A 21,308-nucleotide genomic window follows, 5' to 3' on the forward strand; every position below is an offset into this window, starting at 1 on the left:
AGAAGAAAGAAACTCTAGTACCATGCAAGCTAATTTTACTGCCAATATCACTAAGTGGGACCCTCTTACTCAGCCAATTAATGACAACTGTTCTGAACCTGGTCAAAAGTAATCCTTTTCACTAGATGTTAAATATTGGGTAGCTCCTAACAGGATCCAGTGAATTTATGGAACAAGTTTATGGCCTTGGCTCTCCCCAGGTTGGCTAGGAAGATGCACAGTTGGTTTCCCTTGGGCTCAAGGTCACCTACCAAGGTGACCAAGGTAGTCTTGGAAACAGCCCCTGCAATCGGCCTTTATTGTGAGCACACTGGGTTCTATCAGTTTTCCAATGGTATGACCATTTGGCTGAGATATTTGTTAACTCATCTTATGACACATGAAGAATCAACTTTCTGCTCTGAATGGTCCTCTTCCCAGTTTAGGAAAAATACTGGGAAAATGGTTTGGTTTAGGAGGATCTTGGCTTAAACATTTACTAATGACATTGTTACTGCTCCTGTCAATTTTGATCACATCTACAGTTCTCTGTAAATTAATGAACACTCACAGTGCACAAGCAAGATTAAATTGGCATAAATCATATTGAACAACTTGGAATTGACCATTAGTCCCTGCCAGACATCTTACCAATACAACCCCCTAAAAAAAAAGAAAGAACAGAGCTATTAAGACCTGACATCAAGGGACATGATAGACCTAGGGCAGGTAAGCAACCACCCTGACATTGAGGGAACAAATATTTGATCATCTAATGCTTTCTATCTAAAGATTAATTATCAAAATGGGAAAATTGATTAAATAAAATTCATATTTTGTGGCAGGATGAGAAAAATTTAAACATAAAAATTTTCCTTGCCCACTGGGGCCTCTACCTTCCTCCCCTTTAGTGCATATTGTTTATTTGCATTATCCAGACCTCCTTAAGAGATAACATTCCTCTTTAATCTTATAAAAGGTCACAACCCCTTAGGAGATAACCTTCCTTCTTAATCTTGTAAGGGGCCACAATGAACGACCCATGACCCACGCTTTTTACTGTGGGTCTGGATTGTGTACACTGTCAGTAATACATCATTTGACATATAAGCCTTTGTATCAAAAACATATAACTGTTCTTTAACCTCTAACAGGCATAACAGTCCTCAGAGCTTTCTGAAAGACTCTCTTGGGATATAATCCTCAGGTTGGCTTAAATAAAAATTCCCATTTCTTCCTTAGATTGACTATTGATGATTTTTTCATTGACAATATAAAACCAATCAATTAAAAAACAGGTTAGATTCAAATTGCTTTTCTGGCTGATGGAACAAATCAAGGTCATCTGTCTAGATGGCTAAACCCTTTTTTACTAATATTTATAGAGAAGACACTTAAGATTTGTATCTGTCCTTGATAAGTCAAGTTTCAAACTATCTTTCCTCCATTCTTTAAATAAGAATTACCTTCTGAAGTTTGCCTTTTAAAAAGATGGCCTGAGATAAGAGTTCCTGGAGAAGACCAGGTAGAACATTTTCATCTCAAAGGCCTGGGAGGAGAAAGGCAAGTTCCTTCCAGGAGGACTTTTTTTCCCTTAAGTCCAGAAATTGTTTCTTGTTGCCTTTTTTTAAAAAAAATTTTGGCTCTGCCAGACTTCCCTTGTGGTGCAGTGGTTAAGAATCCACCTGCCAATGCAAGGGACATGGGTTCGAGCCCTGGTCCAGGGAAATCCCACATGCCGTGGAACAACTAAGTCCATGCACCACAGCTACTGAGCCTCCACTCTAGAGCCCATGAGCCACAACTACTGAGCCTGTGTGCCACAACTACTGAAGCCTGCATGCCTAGAGCCCATGCTCTGCAATAAGAAGGAAGGTTATCTCCTAAGGGGTGTGACCTTTTATAAGATTAGGAAGGAATGTTAGGCAATTTCCTGGTGGTCCAGTGGTTAGGACTCTGTGCTTCCACTGCAAGGGGCACAGGTTCAACACCTGGTCAGGGAACTGAGATCCTGCATGCCACGTGGCATGGCAAAAAGAAAAAGAAATGTTATCTTGTAAGGAGGTCTGGTTAATGCAGATGTACAATACACACTAAAGGGGAGGGAAGAAACCCAAACAGGCAGAGAAAAAGATTTGTTTAAATTTTGTTTTGCCATGAAATATGAATTTTATTTCATCATTCTCAATTTAACTCAGTCTTGTTCTACATTCTCTATTTGTCAGCCTGTCTCTCTGACTGTCTCTCTTTCTAAGTCCCTCTCTCTAGTCAGTCTGATTTTCAGTCTCTCCCTCTTACTGTGTGGTCTTTCCTCTCTGTAGGAACCCCTAGTTTCTTTGCAGATCAGCTTTCTCTGCTCCCCAGGGTTCATAGAAGTGGTGACCATCTCTTAAAGCTAATGAAGAGCCCTGACCTAAGCCCCGGTTCCTTGGAGATTCTGATTGGCTCATTTCGAATTGGGGCTGTACCTCTAGTCCAAACAACTGTGGCCATAGTGGGGAGTGGAGTATAAAGGGCAGTCCTATGATACAGTCATAGTTGCTGGGGAGGTGGCACAATTCTCAGAGGAAAGGGATCTTGGAGAGTTGGGGAGAACCCCCTGAAAGGTGAATACTTTCAGTGGGACAGTGAGCAGATCACTGTGGGTGTATGGTCAGGCCATTCAAGATGGGTGTTCTCTTGGTCTCTGTACATCCCCTGCTCAACCAGGCCCTGCTTCACTCACATGACCATCCAATTGTCTTAATTATAGGACTTAATTAGTAACTATCTACATGCTTGTCCCCTGCCCCAGCCACTGGTTTCCTTGGTAACTGATGAGCCAACCTGACTTCAATTCCCCCTATAAATGGCAGCTTACTTCTCCCCCAAGTAGCATCTCTCCAGGACCTTTTGTTTTGTTTCTTTAATAAATTTATTTATTTATTTTTGGCTGCGTTTGGTCTTTGTTGCTGCTCGCAGGCTTTCTCTGGATGTGGCAAGCAGGGGCTCTAGGCATGTGAGCTTCAGTAGTTGTGGCACATGGGCTCAGTAGTTGTGGCGCATGGGCTTAGTTGCTCCGCGGTATGTGGGATCTTCCCAGACCAGGGATCGAACCTGTGTATACTGCATTGGCAGGTGGATTCTTAACCTCTGTGCCACCAGGGAAGTCCCGTACCTTTTGTTTTGGACATGTAAGATCCCCTGTCCAATAAGCCATTACTGCCTGGCTGTCTCCAAACTCTTTGGCCTGGAGGCTGGGCTACTTACAAGGCTTGCAAGGCCTGCAGGGTGCAGTCCAACAGTGGGTTTACTGGGAGTTTAGAGTTTTCCATTTCCAAACATCAGGGGACTTTAAATACATTGAATGAGATCTGTGTGGTACCAGTTCTTTGAAATCTGTTGTGTGTTACTTCGTGACCTAGTACTTGGTCAGTTTTTGTAGTTTCTATGTGCAATTTTTAAAAAAAGTATATTCTCTAATCATTGGGTGCAGGTCTCCATACAGGACCATTGACTTATACTTTTTAATTGTTTAGTTCCATAAATGAGAAGTGTGTTGAAATCATCCACTAAATGATGTGCTTGTCAATTTCTCCCTGTGATTCTTCAATTTTGGCTTTACATATTTTGAGGCTATGTTAATAGATGCCTATTATGTATTGAATTTTTTTTTTTTTTTTTGCGTTACGCGGGCCTCTCACTGTTGTGGCCTCTCCCGTTGCGGAGCACAGGCTCCAGACGCACAGGCTCAGCGGCCATGGCTCACGGGCCCAGCCGCTCCACAGCATGTGGGATCTTCCCGGACCGGGGCACGAACCCGCGTCCCCTGCATCGGCAGGCGGACTCTCAACCACTGCACCACCAGGGAAGCCCTATGTATTGAATTTTCATTCCTGCTTGTGAGTTGAATCTTTTATCTTTTATGTAGTTATGTTCTTTGTTCCTATAATGCTTTTTTTGTCTTAAAGTTTATTTTGTCTAATAATATAGCTCCGAACTCCCTTTTTGGTTAGTATTTGCTCAGTATGTCTTTTCTGTCATTTTACTTTTAAGCTTATGTGTCTTGTTTAAAGATGTGTTTCTTGTAAACAGCATTATAGCTGGATTTTAGTTTATTTTATTCAATCTAACAATGTCTTTTAACTGTGAGTCTTGTAAGTACATATGGTGATTACAGTTATATATGGACTTCTTTTTACCATCTTACCTGGTGGGTTTTTTTTAAAATCACTTTTATTGTCAGCTTTTGGATTGAGTAATATTTTTCTTATTCCATTTATTTCCTCATATTGACTTAGAAGTTTTATACCTTTTGTATTCTTTTAGTGCTTTCTCTTTTTCTTTTTTTTCTTTTTCTTTTTTTTTTTTTTTGCGGTACGTGGGCCTCTCACTGCTGTGGCCTCTCCCATTGCGGAGCACAGGCTCCGGATGTGTGGGCTCAGCGGCCATGGCCCACGGGCCCAGCCGCTCCGCAGCATGTGGGATCTTCCCGGACCGGGGCACGAACCCGTGTCCCCTGCATCAGCAGGCGGACTCCCAACCACTGCGCCACCAGGGAAGCCCATAGTGCTTTCTCTTTTTTAAATAAATAAATAAATTTATTTATTTATTTATTTTTAGCTGTGTTGGGTCTTTGTTGTGGTGCACAGGCTTCTCATTGCAGTGGCTTCTCTTGTTGCGGAGCACAGGCTCTAGGCATGCAGGCTTCAGTAGTTGTGGTACGTGGGCTCAGTAGTTGTGGCTCACGGGCTTAGTTGCTCCATGGCATGTGGGATCTTCCCGGACCAGGGCTCGAACCCGTGTCCCCTGCATTGGCAGGCGGATTCTTAACCACTACGCCAACAGGGAAGTCCTGATTTTTATTATACATATTGATTTTAACAAAATCAAAGTTAAACAGTATCTTCCCCCCTCAAATAATATTTTAATTCCTTTTTATTTGCCCTTCAAAATATTTATTTTATAAAAAATTTTTATCATTTTATACAGTTTGTTTAAATTTATTTGCATGTTTACCACCTCAGATCTTGCTTTTAAAGTCATTTTTCTTCTTCCTGAAGAATATCTTTTAGAATTATTTTAGTGAAGATCTGTTGTGGGTAGAACTATCAGGTTTTTTAAATTGAAATTTAATTCACATACTGTAAAATTCACAATTTTTTAAAGTATACAATTAAATGGCTTTTAGTATATTTTAGTATATTCACACCATCACTTTCTAATTCCAGAATATTTTCATCCCAGAGAGAAACCCCATACTCATTAGTAGTCACTCTCTGACCCTCATCCCCCAAGGCCCTGGCAACTACTTTGTCTTTATGGATTAGCCTATTCTGGACATTTCATATAAATGCAGTCCAACATGTCTCTTTCACTTAGCATGTTTTCAAGGTTCATCCATATTGTAGCATGTATCAATATGCCATTACTTTTTTTTTTTTTTTTTTTTTTGCGGTACGCGGGCCTCTCACTGTTGTGGCCTCTCCCGTTGCGGAGCACAGGCTTCGGATGCGGAGGCTCAGTGGCCATGGCTCACGGGCCCAGCCGCTCTGCGGCATGTGGGATCTTCCCAGACCGGGGCATGAACCCGTGTCCCCTGCATTGGCAGGCGGACTCTCAACCACTGTGCCACCAGGGAAGCCCTGTTGAGCATTTTTTACATACTTATTTCTTTTTACTTATTATTTATTTTATATACTTACATACTCATTTGTATATCTTCTCTGGAGAAATGTCTATTCAAATTCTTTGCTCATTGTCTTATCTATTTGAGCTGCTACAACAATACTATCAAAGACTGAGTGGCTTATAAAGAATAGAAATGTATTTCTTGTAGTTCTGAAGGTTGGGAAGTCGAAGATGAAGGTGCTGATATATTTGGTGTCTGGTGAGGGTCCACTTCCTGGTTCAAAAGGGCAAGAGTGCTCTCTGGGGCCTATTTTATAAAGGCACTAATCCCATTAATGAGGGCTCTACCCTTATGACCTAATCACTTCCTAAATGCTCCAGCTCCTAATATCATCACACTGGGGATTAGGTTTCAACATATGAATTTTGGGAGGACACAAACATTCAGTCTTTAGCACCTCCTTTTAAAACTGGGTTGTCTTTTTACTGTTGAGTTGTAAGAGTTCTTTATATATTCTGAATACTAGGCCCTTATCAATACTTGATTTGCAGATATATTTTTCCCCATTCTATTGGTTGTATTTTCACTTTATTGATAGTGTCCTTTGAAGCACAAAATATTTTAATTTTGCTAACGTCCAATTTATTTGTTTTTGGTTGCTTATGTTTTTGGTGTCATATTTAAGAAACTGTTACCTAATCCAAGGTCATGAACTTATACCTAGATTCTCTTCTAAGAGTTTTATATTTTAGCATTTGCATTTAGGCCTTTGATTCATTTTGAGTAAATTTATGTATATGTATATAGGTAGAGATCCAACTTCATTTGTATGTGGATATCCAGTTGACCCAGCATCATTTGGTGAAGATTCTCCTTTCTCGTTGACTGGGCTTGGCACTCATTGAAAATCAATTGGCTGTAAAAGTGAGGGTTTATTTCTGGACTCTCAATTCTGTTCTATTGCTTGGTATATCTATTCTTATGACAGTACCACTCTGTCTTGATTACTGCAGCTTTGTAGTAAGTTTTGAAACCAAGAAGTGTGAGTCTTGCAACTTCGTTCTATCAGATTTTATTATCTGAAAATGTCTTAATTTTGTCCTAATGCTTGAAGACAGTTTTGCCACTACACAAACACTAATTCAATTTTAGTCATATAATTTTAACAATTCTATTTTTAATCTCAAAGTTTTTGTTGTTGGGGTTCTTTTTCAAAATACCTGGTCCCTTTTTTTTTTTTTTGCCGCACCGTGTGGCATGTGGGATCTTAGTTCCCCGACCAGGAACCTTCAGTGGAAGTGCTGAGTCTTAACCACTGGACTGCCTGGGAAGTCCCCTCTGGTCACTTTTTTTTTTTTTTAAGATTTATTTATTATTTATTTATATTTATTTTTGGCTGCATCGGGTCTTAGTTACGTCACTCGGGATCTTTGTTGAGGCACTCGCGATCTTTCATTGTGGCGCCTGGGCTTCTCTCTAGTTGTGGCGTGCAGTTTTTCTCTTCTTTACTTGTGGCGTGCAGGCTTCAGGGCAGGTGGGCTCTGTAGTTTGCAGCATGCGGGCTCTCTAGTTGAGGCGCATGAGCTCAGTAGTTGTGGTGCGCGGGCCTAGCTGCCCTGCAGCATGTGGGATCCTAGTTTCCATATCAGGGATTGAACCCGTATCCCCTGCATTGGAAGGCAGATTCTTTACCACTGGTCCACCAGGGAACTCCCCCTTCTGGTCACTTTTGATAGCCTCCAATTGCGTGCTCATTTTAAAAACAATTCCTGAGTTTACTTTTGATTCTTTAAAACATTTATATGACAATTTTCAACCTATGTAGTAACATAAGAATTTGCATGCATGTTCATGGAAAATTTTATTTTTTTAAAGCTCAACAATGCAATAAAAAGTGTATTTCATCCAAGACAATCTAATAGTGAGTCCTGTGGAATATAGTGCAGTGGCTAAATGCATGGCTATAGAACCAGGCTACCTGGGTTCAATATTGTGTTCTTTTACTTACTGGCAGTGTAATCTTGGACAAGCAGTGTAATCTTGGGCAAGTGATCTAACCTCTGTGTGCTTCAGTTTCCTCAACTATAAACTTGAGAAAATAATATGTACCTCACGGGGCTATTTTAAGGATCAGTTGAACAAATGTATGAACACAGTATATATTAGTAAATGGAGGTTTGTACCTCTTAATCCCCTTCACCTATCTTCCCTACATCCAACCCCCTCCTCCTTCTCGTAAGACCGATTTGTTTTTTTTGTTTTCTGCATCTGTGAGTCTGTCTTTTTATTGAGTTTTTAAAAAATTTATTTGGCTGTGCCGGGTCTTACTTGTGGCACGTGGGGTCTTTTTATTTGCGGCATGCGGGATCTAGTTCCCTGATCAGGGATCGGAACCCCGGCCCCCTGCATTGGGATCACGGAGTCTTAACCACTGGACCACCAGGGAAGTCCCTGTCTTACTGATTTCTTGCATCCACTTCTCCGTTTCCTCCTTTTTTGTCAGGCTCTCAGAGAACACTTTGGCTGTGGTTAATATGCCCGCTTCTAGCACCACTCCCCTTTCTAATTTACTCACTTCTGGGAAGGAGATCCATATGACCAAATCAGTATTTGAAATGAGTAAATAGATACAGAAAGAGATTCTGAAGGCCCAGGTACGAGCAAAGTGTATGAACTTTGAATTGCCAACTTTGCAACATCTATTTTGGTGGCTCAGAAGCTTTTCTCTTCATTTCTTCTTATTGACTAATTTACCAACGGGTACTACTTTACACACACAGCCCAGTGGATGCTTGCAAGTAATAAATGATTACAACTGTTACCAAAGCATAAATATCTCTTATTGTCTAATATTATGGCTAAGGCAAATTAATTGCAAATTGTAAAGGACTTATAAACCAAGGGTCTGTATCCTCTCTCTTTCGTCTCTCTTCTTCAATTTTGCATTTGAAATCAAGTGAGTTCCTTACAGTGCCAAGGTAAAAGGAATAGGGTGATGTTGTCAACAAGTTGGCAGGAAGTGTAACTAAAAAGGAATTTTTTACAGGCATAAAAGGAAAGCCATAAATTACAGCATTGCACAGAAAAAAAAATTAAGCACCTACTGTATACTACGACTCAGAATCTTTTATTTACATTAACCCTAGGGGGTCAGGAGCACCCCGATTTATAGTTGGAAAAACAGGCTTATGAAGTTAAGTAACTTGTCAGAAGTCACACAGCTGGTGAGTGACCCAGCTAGTAGACACACAGCATTCCTTCTACCCCTGACATCTGTGCCCTTTACAAAATACTAAATAAGCATTCCTAGCACTGTCCTCAAGATCTGGTACACCAAAAGTTCCAATGGATTAGCTTTAAGAACACTTCTCCCCATCCTACAACCCCTCTACCATGGAGTCAAAGAGGGAAGCCATGGTGAGTTAGTGCCATCTGCTGACCATCTCCCTGAACATCAGGATGAAGGACATTCCTCTAGCTGAGGACACGGTTGGGGATGGGGAACCTTGTGCCATCTTAGGTCACCACCCCCCACTCAAGGACAGACCCAGGAGGACGGTGAGCATCTTTTTGTAGAATCCTTGGTCTCCCTCCAGTACCAAGGCTGGGCAGTGATTTACTGAGGGAGAAAGTGGTGGTAATTAGAGGAAGCCTAAAATAGAGGCCTTGAGAAATAAAGGCACAGGCTTCTACCACTACAGAGAACACACCTTATTCATTTCGGCAAATAAAACTTAGCATTTCCTGATTCTAGTAATAAAAATGGATTCCTGAGCCCTACTCCAGACTATTTTATCAAAACCTTCCCTGGTGGTGCAGTGGCTAAGAATCCGCCTGCCAATGCAGGAGACGGGTTCGAGCCCTGGTCCAGGAAGATCCCATATGCTGCGGAGCAACTAAGCCCATGTGCCACAACTACTGAGCCTGTGCTCTAGAGCCCGCAAGCCACAGCTACTGAGCCTGCGTGCTGCAACTACTGAAGCCCGCGTACCTAGAGCCCGTGCTCCGCAACAAGAGAAGCCGCCGCAATGAGGAGCCCGCGCACCGCAAGGAAGAGTAGCCCTTGCTCACAACTAGAGAAAGCCCATGTGCAGCAACGAAGACGCAACGTACCAAGTACCAAATGGAAGTCTTGGTGTATCCCCATGGTATAAGTTCCCCAATTTGAATAACACTGTAAGATTTATACCATCAAAGAGCCTAGCACAAAGTTAGGGTCCCAATACAGGCTTGTTGGGTGCTGATCCTAATAATCCAGGTACATTCTGACCCACAGAGCATAGTTTGGGGGTGATGCACTGAAACTACCAAATTCATGTTGCCTGTGTGATGAAACCATGACCAGTCTGATGCCAAAGCCACATGACCTTTGCTTACATTTGAGAAAAAGTTAAACTGAGTTTTGTACACCTCCCTTTGTTTTGTACTTTCTAGGACAAAGTCTACACTCTGCTAATCAGGCATCTCCTGAGAATTCCTTCTGGGACACTCAATCAGTTGGATCAACCATTGTATAAATTTGTAGAATTTGTGTCTATTAACACTTCTTTGTCAATTATAATTTGCTCTGATTTTATGTCAGATTTTCTGAAGACACCATCTCAGCTTTCTGCCAAGCTAATGTAGTTGGAAGATAAGTACTTAATCAAGTATTTACTGAATTTCTACTGTGTATTCAGCCCACGTTTATAATGAAATACCTGCCTTCAAAGACTCATAGTACAGTTGGGAATACAGGCTAAATACACAAAACATCGGCCCATAAATAAAATTGAATACTCAGTTGTCCTTGGAATGAAAGAATATATTATGAAACAATATAAAGATATTCCTATGTCATCATACCAGTGGCACATATTTTTGTTTTACCTACTGTCTTATCTTTCCCCACTAGAATAGAAGCTCCATGGGAGAAACTTTTTTGTTTTGTTCAATGCGATTTCCTCAGTGCCTGGCATGTAATTCGTACTCAATAAATATTTGTTGACTGAATGAGTAAGTCAAGTTTTTAGAATGGACAGAGAAAAGGAAGGCTTCATGGGGTGCCCCCAGATAAGCCTTGGCTTAACAATGCTTTTATTCAGCTTGCTATATAGCAATCTATAGATTTTAGCAACCAACTTCTTAATTTCTATAAGAAGAAGAAAATGTGTATATAATTGAAATAGAAGGTGGGGTGGAATGAAACAAATTTAAATTGGGTGTTAAGAGTCCATGTGACCTGCTTAGCTTACTGCTACAAGAAGTTTGTCCTAGAATCAGTGGTTTTCAAACATTGTTTTAAAGCAGAACAACTATATTTTTTCTTTTAAAAAAATTTTATGTGTGTTTGTTCATTTATTTATTTAGTCTGCGCCGGGTCTTAGTTGCAGCACGCTGGATCTTCGTTGTGGCATGCAGGATCTTTTAGTTGTGGCATGCGGGCTTCGACTTCTTAGCTGTGGCATGTGGACTCTTAGCTGTGGCATGCATGCGGGATCTAGTTCCTGGACCAGGGATTGAACCCAGGCCCCCTGCATTGGGAGAGTGGAGTCTTACCCACTGGACTGCCAGGGAAGTCCCATGACTATTTTTTCAAACGAAACCGCAATAAATGAAACAGATAAAACCAGAGCTGCTCTGATTGACTTTGGAGGTGGCTTGGAGGAGGATTTGGGGAGGTTCACTCTCTTAGTCCCCTCACCCCCACCAAAGAGCTTTGGCTTCTGAGGGATTCTAGGAACACAGTTTGAAAACACTGGATTGTAGGAATTTTAGAGTCTCTATTCTCTCAAAATTCTATTCATGAAGGCAGCTGAGTTAAGACCTGGGCTCCCTTCTGGTCTCTGTCACTTTAAGCTGAAGGAGTACCAGGAGTCAGCACCCAGAGAGACAAAAAACCTGTGTGGTCTGGGCCAAGGCCAATGCGCCTTCTCACGGCCAGACCCGGGGAACTAGAAGCCACATTTCTCTGATCCCAGACTGAAGAGGGCTAAATAACTGACTCTGGCTTGCGTGTCGTCGTCCCCCCATCCCCTCCGTCCCCACCCCCTCCTCCGCCAGCTCAGAACTGAAGGTATCCAAGCTCACTTGGCAATTTCTCTGGGCTTTGGAGTTTATGAGAATCTTATATATAAAGTAAATACTCTGTCTGGTGCCAACCCAGAATGAAAAGAGTATGATTCATTTGTCACCGTCCTGTACTTTGTCAGCTAGCTGGTTGATCCACTTTATTTATTTCAAATTTATTTATTTTTGGCTGTGTTGGGTCTTCCTTGTGGGCTTCCTCTAGTTGTGGCAAGCAGGGGCTACTCTTCGCTGCCATGAGCGCGCGGGCTTCTCATTGCGGTGGCTTCTCTTGTTGCGGAGCATGGGTCTCTAGGCTTCAGTAGTTGTGGCTCGCAGGCTCTAGAGTGCAGGCTCAGTAGTTGTGGTGCACGGGCTTAGTTGCTCTGCAGCATGTGGGATCTTCCCGGCCCAGGGCTTGAACCCGTGTCCCCTGCATTGGCAGGTGGATTCTTAACCACTGCGCCACCAGGAAAGCCCTGATCTGCTTTAGATATCCAGAGAGGAACCAGCCAAACAGAGGTCTAAGAGTAACAGAAGAGAGATTCTTGAAGTAACTATTTACCAGGGTGTGCTCAGGTTTAAGGGAACGGACAAAGGATTGTAAAGCACCCAGGGACTAGCAACGACCTGAAGAGTCATCACCACTAGGCTTGAAAAAACAAGGAAAGAGAGCTGTCATCCAACAGCTGTTGCTTGAGGAACTTAGTAAAAAATACCGCCACTTCCATGTCGCAAGTCAGGAAACCAAAGATAAGGAAAAGATAAGGAACACAGGATGGGGGACCCCCGAGGGGAGGAACTTATCGATTCTTATAGAATCGGCGGCTTTCAAGACTCCTCCTGCGACCGGATAAGCCACGGGTTTCACTTTGACCTTCTCAGACGCCAGTAGAAAATGACCAGTTTACTGTTACGAGCTGGAACTACAACTCCCGGCATGCATCTCTCCGCTACAATCGCAAACTTTTCAACGCTAGGATAAAGGGACTTTCCGGAAGAATTGTGGGTCGGGACTTGTAGTTCTTCATTTGGTGGGGGCGGGGGTAAATCGGCCTTCTGCCGTAGCGTGCTCATTGGCGCCCAGGTCACCGCCCCCTTCCCCTCGCCTACGTTTGTGTCTCACGCACGCGCGGCTCGTGCCCACGCCCCCTCCCTAGGCCTAGGACGCAGGCGCGCGCAAGCCCCCCTGGGCCCGATAGGCGGGGAGGGTGCGGGGGGAGGAGAACGTTGGGGGGGGGGCATGTTAGGTGTCTATTCAGTAGACGGCAGTGGGGCACGAAGAGCGTGAAGGCATTGCTCCCAGGCGGGTGATATCTGCAGTGGGCCTAGAATCGACAGGAGAGTTCGGAGCCAAGCCAGCGAACCCCGCGAGTAGCAGTCGGCTGCTGAGACCCGGAGGGCGGCAGGGGGCGAAGCCCCAGCCTAGGCCCCGCGGAGATGTCGGGCTGCGGCGCTTGTACTTGCGGCGCCACAGCTGCGCGGCTCATCAGCTCCTCGTTCGCCTCCGCGCCAAGAGGTAACGAAGTAGTCCCGCACCTGAGCTCTTGACCCAGCAGTGGCCCGGTCGGCGGCGGCGGGGACCCCGGGGAGGGCGAGAGGCCTCCTCCACCCCGAGGATGTGAGGAGGTGCTCGGCGCTTCGCCTGGCAACCCCCCCTTTCTCCGTGGCATGGGTCTCTGCCAACCTCTGGAGCAGCTGGTTCTCACATTTGAAGTGAAACCCTCTGGCTCCCCCACCCTCCCGCTTTCAGGCCCTCTGACTTTGGGGCCAGAATGTGGTCGCTTCGCAGAAACCCTGAAAGAGGCACGCAGTGCTCCGTTGGTTAAAAAGTGTCCCCAGACCCCACTCCGCAGGTGACTGCCGCCTCCCCTGGCTGCGGCTCCTCTTCCGGAGCCCGGCCGGGCTCCCCTCGGGCCTGTCGCGGGCCGCGGGAAGGGCCCGGATGAGGAGCCGCCCCTGTTGGGGTCCCCCCGGGGCCGCGGGGCGCCGAGCGGGCCGTCCCGGGCGCAGGCCGCGCGGGGGCCGCGGTGTTACAGTCGTTGTGCGGCCGCTCACACCGGGACGTAAAGCTGACTCGCACTACTTTTCGGGGGCCGCAGCAAAGCGCCCGGGGAGATGGAAATTCCCGCAGAAATTGTTTCTGAAGGGCTTAGGTGTCTCAAGGAGTCAGTCGTTTGCCGGATTTCCTAACTTGACAGCCCCAAGTAGTTTTTTAAGGGTGGCGCTTGTTTACCTTTCCTTTCTGTTTATCAGGAGCTGTGAAAGAGTGGCAACCCCAGCCAAGAGATTCCGGAAAAGAAACCATTTTTCTCTTCCCTAAATCTATGAATAGCAGACAAAGAGTCTAGATCCTGTTATAATCACTAACTTCTAGACAGATTCGTTTTGTTTTGGATTATCAGTTTATGATCTTTGGATTAGAAAAAAACAGCTCCCTTTTCCGAATTTTTAGCTTCATTGTAAAATTCTTACAGTTTACTAAATATTTATTTTCCGACAGTTTATTTCACAGAGGGATTCAATGAGGTTGTGTAGGCAGAAGCATTTTGTAAAATGGTACATAAATGTAAAGGAGTGAATTTAGTCCCAGAACATTGTTAATCCTGAACAAGTAGACATCCCTATTCCAGGAATATGAGTTGCAAACACTCGAAAGTGACAGATACTTAAATTCATTTATTTGACAAATTTGTTGAGGGCCTGCTATGTGTCAGGCCCTGCTTTGGTGCTGGAGATGGAAGGGTGAATAAGTCCTCATCTTCGAGTTTAGAGGAATAGACAAAGAATAATATTGTTTCTGGGCCTGTATAAGGTATGTGTTCTCCTTGGACAGGGAAGGCTTCTTTGACAACATTCTTTGTCTCTATCAATTGTCCCTGAAAACTGTGAGTTATAGGAAGTGTGCAGCTATTTGTTTATTTTTCTTTTCAAAACAACATCTTTCAAAATTAAATCTATCATTAGGTAAATCAGCAAAAACTAATGACTTATTTAGGAATTATCTATTTGTTTCTCAGTTAATACAAGTTTACTAGAGGTTTTCAGAAATACCAAACTATAATTTTCACTGTAAAGGAGTAAAACCTAAAGTATGAGACATTACCCAATATCATTATAGAATTTAATATTTTTATATGACAATGAAACAGCAAATGGTTTTCCCATGGACTTACATAAAATGTTTGTTTTCCATGGTAGAAACTCTAAAAGTATACGTAAGTCTACAAGAATATAAAGATGTATTTTTTTAAGGCCTGAAAAACCTTGAAGAGGGTTATTTTTATTTAGAATTCTTGGAAAGAGGAAGAGAGGTGAAAGATAGAAAAATCACAATTGAACTTTAGCTAGTTTATTATTCTTATGTACAGAGTTAAGAATTTCAGCAACATAATTTAAACAAATAAAAATAGTTTCATCAATATAGTCTTCTAACAGGAAATTTGTACAATGAATTAAGAATAAAAGGGGAGATTTCAGAGCTCCTCTGAAGTACAGCGCTATTCTCTATTTCTATTGGTTTATCTGTCATGTTAGACTTTAAAAATTTTAAACGGTAGTTTGAAAAATTAATTTGATAAATTGTCACACTAGACACTGGATCTGTTTTCTTTTCCTGTTGGGCTATGTGTATCCAATTTAATGTGTTTTTCTTCACTATTCTCTTTGAATATGAAACCTATAGTAAAGTAAAATTTTAAAATATTTTTTCTACTTGAATTGCTGGTGTTTTCAATATTGATGTATATTTTTTCAAATGTACTTTGCATATATAACAGTCAGTTTGCATTCTAAATATATGCATTCAGAAATGTTTGATTCCATTTAAAAAATTCTGAGTGACAGTACTTGGTTTGAATTTGGCTGTGAGAATTGTGTGATCCTGTGTAACTCCCTTGATTTCTGGATGCTTTCTGTTCTTGTCCATTGAAAGGGTGTCACCTCATGAGGGTGTAAATGAAGATTTGAAGATGCTCAAACATGTTGGTGGGCATCCATAATTTTTTTTAGCTAGATTTTAATTCTCTCTCTCTCTCTCTCTCTCTCTCTCTCTCTCTCTCTCTCTCTCTCGCCCCCTCTCTTGTAGTTAAATCCAATACAAATTAATATGACAAAGTGAGTAAATGATAGAGCATCTTTATTTCTAGAATAGCACACTATTTCCTAATCAACATTTCTCTTTTCTTGGGCATGTTCATCTTCAGACCAGAAGACTAGTAGCTTTAGTGAAAACCTATCAAACGTTTTTAAACTTGAGGAAAGCTATCATAGGAGTGATGTTATTTTTCTTTATTAAGAAGTATTCAGTATTCCTGAAGTAATAACTTGGGCATAAAATAAAAAATTGAGATTATTAAAAGCAATAAGCATCTACTAAGTTGCCAGCATTGTTTGCGAGTTTTTGTTGAATTTTGTTTCCAATTTGTGTTGGAGGTTAGAGGACTGGTGTTCAAGAGAGCATTTAACTTAATTTGCCATTTCATCAGTTATACACTTAAAATATTGTCACTACAAATATAGTTTTAAATTTTAATTAGTTCTTTTGCTCTATTTCTAAAATGCAAATTAAAGATCGGTTAATCTTTTAAGCTGAATCATTTGTATGTTTTTGGAGAATGCTTAGTTCAAGATTGAATATAGGAAGTCAAGTATTTAGAAATTGAATAAATTACCCTCCAAGTTCTTAATAGCCCTAACATCATTGTACCTTATTCTAATATATATTTTTTAAAAAAACTGCTCTGAAACTCAAAGCTTTATCCTTATGACAGAAGTTTGTAAGGGGTTTAACTTGACTGTCTTCTGTCATTGCTGCCAAGTACTCTTTCGAAATATACTTCCCATAAATGCTTCCCTTTTTGGCTTTTAGGGGTTTTTCACCTGGGTTCACAGGCTTCCAAAGGGCCCAGGGATAGAATTCAGAGGTTCTTTGAACTTTATTTTCACTAATCTGAGTGAAATATAGCATTTCCCTCAATTACGAATGTAGGCAGCAAACCACAGTAGTATTAGCAATACCTGTGGATTTGTCACCAATCAAAATCACAGATATTTTCATATCACCTTACATTACTGGTATTTCAGAATATTGTTTATACTTTCCACTACTTTGAAATCATGGTAGTTACATTAAAAGCTGTTAGATCTTATTTAATTTTGTTAAGAAGAATATTTTTAAAGAGAAAAACAAATACCGTATGCTAACACATATATATGGAATCTAAAAAAAAAAAGTGGTCATGAAGAACCTAGGGGCAAGACGGGAATAAAGACACAGACCTACTAGGGAATGGACTTGAGGATATGGGGAGAGGGAAGGGTAAGCTGGGACAAAGTGAGAGAGTGGCATGGCCATATATACACTACCAAATGTAAAATAGATAGCTAGTGGGAAGCAGCCGCACAGCACAGGGAGATCAGCTCGTGCTTTGTGACCACCTAGAGGGGTGGGAGGGAGGGAGACGCAAGAGGGAAGAGATAAGGGGACATATGTATATGTATAACTGATTCACTTTGTTATAAAGCAGAAACTAACACACCATTGTAAAGCAATTATACTCCAATAAAGATGTTAAAAAAAGAATATTTTAAAAATATTTTGATAGCTACTTGAGGATAATTGGTTTCCTTTGTTATGTATTTTATTCTGTACATTTAAAAACATTCTGAATAGGCTTCACCAGACTGCCAGAGGGCACAAAAAAGGGTTAAAAACTGATTGGGTTGCTGCAATAATTTCTGTGAGGATTTTCTATGATTGGTGAATGACTGATCATTTAAATTGTTTTGTACAGTGGTTTTAAAAAGTGGGGCCCTCAAACCAGCAGCATCAGCATCATCTGGGAACTTGTTAGAAATGCATTCTTGGGTCCCACCTCATACCTTCTGAATCAGAACCAGGGAGAATCCCCTCCAGCCTGTGTTTTAACAAGTTCTCCAGGTGATTCTAATGCATGCCCAAGTTTGAGACCCAGAGGTTTAGTATTTACAGCATCTTGTTGGTGTAGCCCTTAGATTATATCAGTAGAATATTAAAACAGCTCTCCAGTACCATACCATCAGGGCCAGCAAAGAAATTCTTAAATTTAGATTTTTAAATGATATGAACATGTTTCTCAGATAGTATTTTCTGTGGTGACTGTATGGTTGCATTGGTTTCATATGTTACTTGATAAATTATTTAAGGTGAAGGACACTTTTTCTTTCTATTCAAGTAGATTTTAAAAGGATCATGTTCATAATTTTTCTCTCTCTTAAATTGCCAAAGATAATTTCCTTTCAGCTTATTTTCTAATAATACTAGATATTGTAAATTGTTAAATACTATTTTAAAAGATGTATTGTAAGTGGGAAATAATACACTCTATCTGATACTTCAGGGCTAAGTTTTGTTCTAAACATCCAAGTACAAATAGCCTCACATAAAGCTTGTTACAATTGTAGTTTTCTTTGTGAATACATCATAAAGGTTCAATAAAAAAGTTACCCTTGTTACATAGATTATAATAAATTATTGTATTATGCTACCTTTCATATTAACTTATAATGGATGTTTTCAAGCACACACAAAATAGAACACTGAACCCCAAAATACCTGTCACCCAGCGTCAAGGTGCATTCAACTTTCTGCATTCTTGATTTCATCTATCCCTCTCCTCCATGACTTTTTCTAGACCTGCTTTTTAGATTGACATAGTCTTTAAATCATATTATATCCTTGGAAAAACATTAATGTTTAGCTTAAATTTCATAAACTACCTTAGATCTCATTCTAATGAGAGAGTAATAGCTAACATAATTTACTGCAAAAAATGGAAATGTTACAGAGAAAATTTGAAATGTCTTTTGAAGATGTTTCTTAGAAGGAAAACATCAAATGTAGTTGGTTTTTTTTTTTTTCCTTATTAATAGTCAAGCTTAATAGTGTTAAGCAAAATTTTACACTCTTTGGGTTAGGGACTGGGATGTCATAATCCTTTTTTGGTGTTCTTTATGAATTTATATAGAAATGAGAAAATTTGTTTCCTCTTACTTGTATCTTTCCTGAGTAGTTTGGTGGGTTCATTTTTGTACTTCGTGGAACTGGAGATGGCCTATGGTGATAAGTAAAGAAACTAGTTCTAACAGTAAAGAAACTAGTTCTAACAGTGTACAAAATTGTGTTGGAAAATGGGAGTCGTTAAAAAAACAGTTATATAATTAAGCAATTGGTTTTGAATTGTTTGATGTACATAATTTTTTTTTTTTTGCGGTACGTGGGTCTCTCACTGTTGTGGCCTCTCCCTTTGCGGAGCACCGGCTTCGGACGCGCAGGCTCAGCGGCCATGGCTCACGGGCCTAGCCGCTCCGCGGCATGTGGGATCTTCCCAGACCTGGGCACAAACCCGCGTCCCCTGCATCGGCAGGCGGACTCTCAACCACTGCGCCACCAGGGAAGCCCTACATAATTTTAAACCAGTTTTTGCATTTGGATACAATATATACATGTGTGCATGATCTTTTAAAAGCCCTAACAGGTGTGGGAATGAAAATTTAAGTCCTGAGTTGTGAATTTTGCAGGGAATAAAATGAGGGAGGGAAAATCAGTTTCTTAAATTTATCGAAGTGTTAACCCCTTGGTTGTTTATTACCTCCTAATAGCACTCTGCTGGGAAACTTCCTTTTTGGGGCTTCATTAATGTACATTATAGCTTATGCAAGATTCTGAATAGCTCTAGTATTCTGAAGTCTATGGAATTTTGTTTAACCTATTGTATGACCGTTCAGTTTTCTTGTGTAGGGAACAGTCTTTTAAAGACCAGCTTGGGAAATGCTGCCTTATGGGAGTATGGCTCTTTTGCCATTGACTATAATTTATTCGGAGGCCTGTTTTGTATTTATATGGAAAAAAGCAGGAGTCAGCAAACAGTGGCCCCATGGAACAAATCCAGCCACACCCATGTGTTTACATATTGTTTAAACTTGCTTTCATGTTACAGGGAGAATTAATGAGATTGAGACTACATATATGGCCCACAAAGCTGAAAATACTTACTATCCTCGTCTTTTACAGAAAAAGTTTGCCAAATAAGTCAGTGATTAACCTATGTCTTTTCTAAGAATTTTAACTTCAGATATGGCAAAAGGTTAAAATGTTTGAAAGCTGGATGGTGGTTACACAATATTTTTTTATTGAAATATATTTCTCTTTTCTATAGGATTGAAATATTTTATTAAAACATGATTTAATGAATAGCACATAACTTTTAAAAGAACATTTGAAATTTGTTGCCATTGTTGCAGATATTACCCCCATATAACCAAAGAGACAGATGAGTTCATGTCAATTGTTTATTCTCATTGGTAGAAATAATATAAGAAGTATAAGAATATAGGACATAAATGGCCTTTTTCCCCTATAGGTGAGGCAGATGTTGAACTACTTATTTTTCACACTTTGAAAGAGCCATTCATTGTTATGACCTGGGTGGTCTTTCCTTACTTCCAAAGCACAGGTCGGGCCAGTTTTTGAAGATGGTGTCACCAGTTTGTACTACTGCTGTGAAGACAATAGCTTTTTCAACCTCCTTTATGCTTGAGGGATTTTTGTCCCCAGGGGACTTATTGAAGGTGTGTTAATATTTGATGTGTAGACTAAATTTCATTGTATTTTCAGGTATTTCTTGTGGTCGCATTCATATACCAGTTTTAGGAAGGCTTGGGACCTTTGAAACTCAGCTTCTACGAAGAGCTCCTTTTAGAGCCTTTACAGAAACACCAGCATACTTTGCTTCAAAAGATGGGATGAGTAAAGATGGCTCTGGAGATGGAAATAAGGTATTTTATCTTTATTGGCATCTATACACATATTTGAGTTCCCTCATTTAAACAATTAAATATAATAATACTACTCTGTATTTCATTGGTTTGTATGTTTTCTGTAGGAAATGTGAAATATATAAAATGATCTGAAGAATTTTACATATTTAAAAAAAAATAAATTTATTTACTTATTTATTTTTTGGCTGCATTGGGTCTTTGTTGCTGCACGCGGGCTTTCTCTAGTTGCAGCAAGTGGGGGCTACTTTTGTTTGCGGTGTGTGAGCTTCTCACTGTGGTGGCTTCTCTTGTTGCGGAGCACAGGCACTAGTTGTACGGGCTTCAGTAGTTGTGGCTTGTGAGCTCAGTAGTTGGGCTCTAGAGTGCATCCGTACTTGTGGCACACGGGCTTAGTTGCTCCACGGCATGTGGGATCTTCCTGGACCAGGGATTGAACCCGTGTCCCCTGCGTTGGCAGGCGGATTCTAACCACTGTGCCACCAGGGAAGTCCCTACATATTTTTATTTTGTGTTATCAGTCTGAGCCATAAAATAGTTTGATAAGCATTGCACTTAGTAAGCAGTAGTTAAAATTTCTAACACCCCAAAGCAGTAAAGAAGCTTCATTAAGGTGTAGAGAACGGACATGTGGACACAGGCAGGGAAGAGGAGGGAGGGACGAATTGGGAGATTAGGATTGACATATATACACTACTATGCATAAAATAGATAGTTAGTGGGAACATTCTGTAAAGCACAGGAAGCTCAGCTCCGTGTTCTGTGACCACCTAGATGGGTGAGATGGAGGAGGGTGGGAGGGAGGTCCAAGAGGGAGGGGGTATATGTATATATATAGCTGATTCATTTCATTGTA

The 21,308-nt window shown here is 41.1% G+C and overlaps 1 protein-coding gene across 2 annotated transcripts in view; it reads left to right on the top strand.

Annotated features, from left to right (window-relative positions):
- Nucleotides 1-12,872: 12,872 nt before the first annotated feature.
- Nucleotides 12,873-21,308, top strand: part of CLPX (caseinolytic mitochondrial matrix peptidase chaperone subunit X) — a 36,463-nt gene continuing 28,027 nt past the window's right edge. For both annotated transcript variants that reach the window (XM_022579775.3, XM_022579776.3), the window contains exons 1-2: nt 12,873-13,154; nt 20,292-20,452. In XM_022579775.3, coding sequence (XP_022435483.1) covers nt 13,076-13,154; nt 20,292-20,452 — 240 coding nt within the window. In that variant the 5' untranslated portion in view covers nt 12,873-13,075. The remainder of the gene's footprint in view (nt 13,155-20,291; nt 20,453-21,308) is intronic.

The sequence above is a fragment of the Delphinapterus leucas genome, chromosome 2, assembly GCF_059928025.1.
Source record: "Delphinapterus leucas isolate spDelLeu-1000000601 "Yukka" chromosome 2, BTC_Dleu_Yukka2, whole genome shotgun sequence".
Classification (NCBI taxonomy): domain Eukaryota; kingdom Metazoa; phylum Chordata; class Mammalia; order Artiodactyla; family Monodontidae; genus Delphinapterus; species Delphinapterus leucas.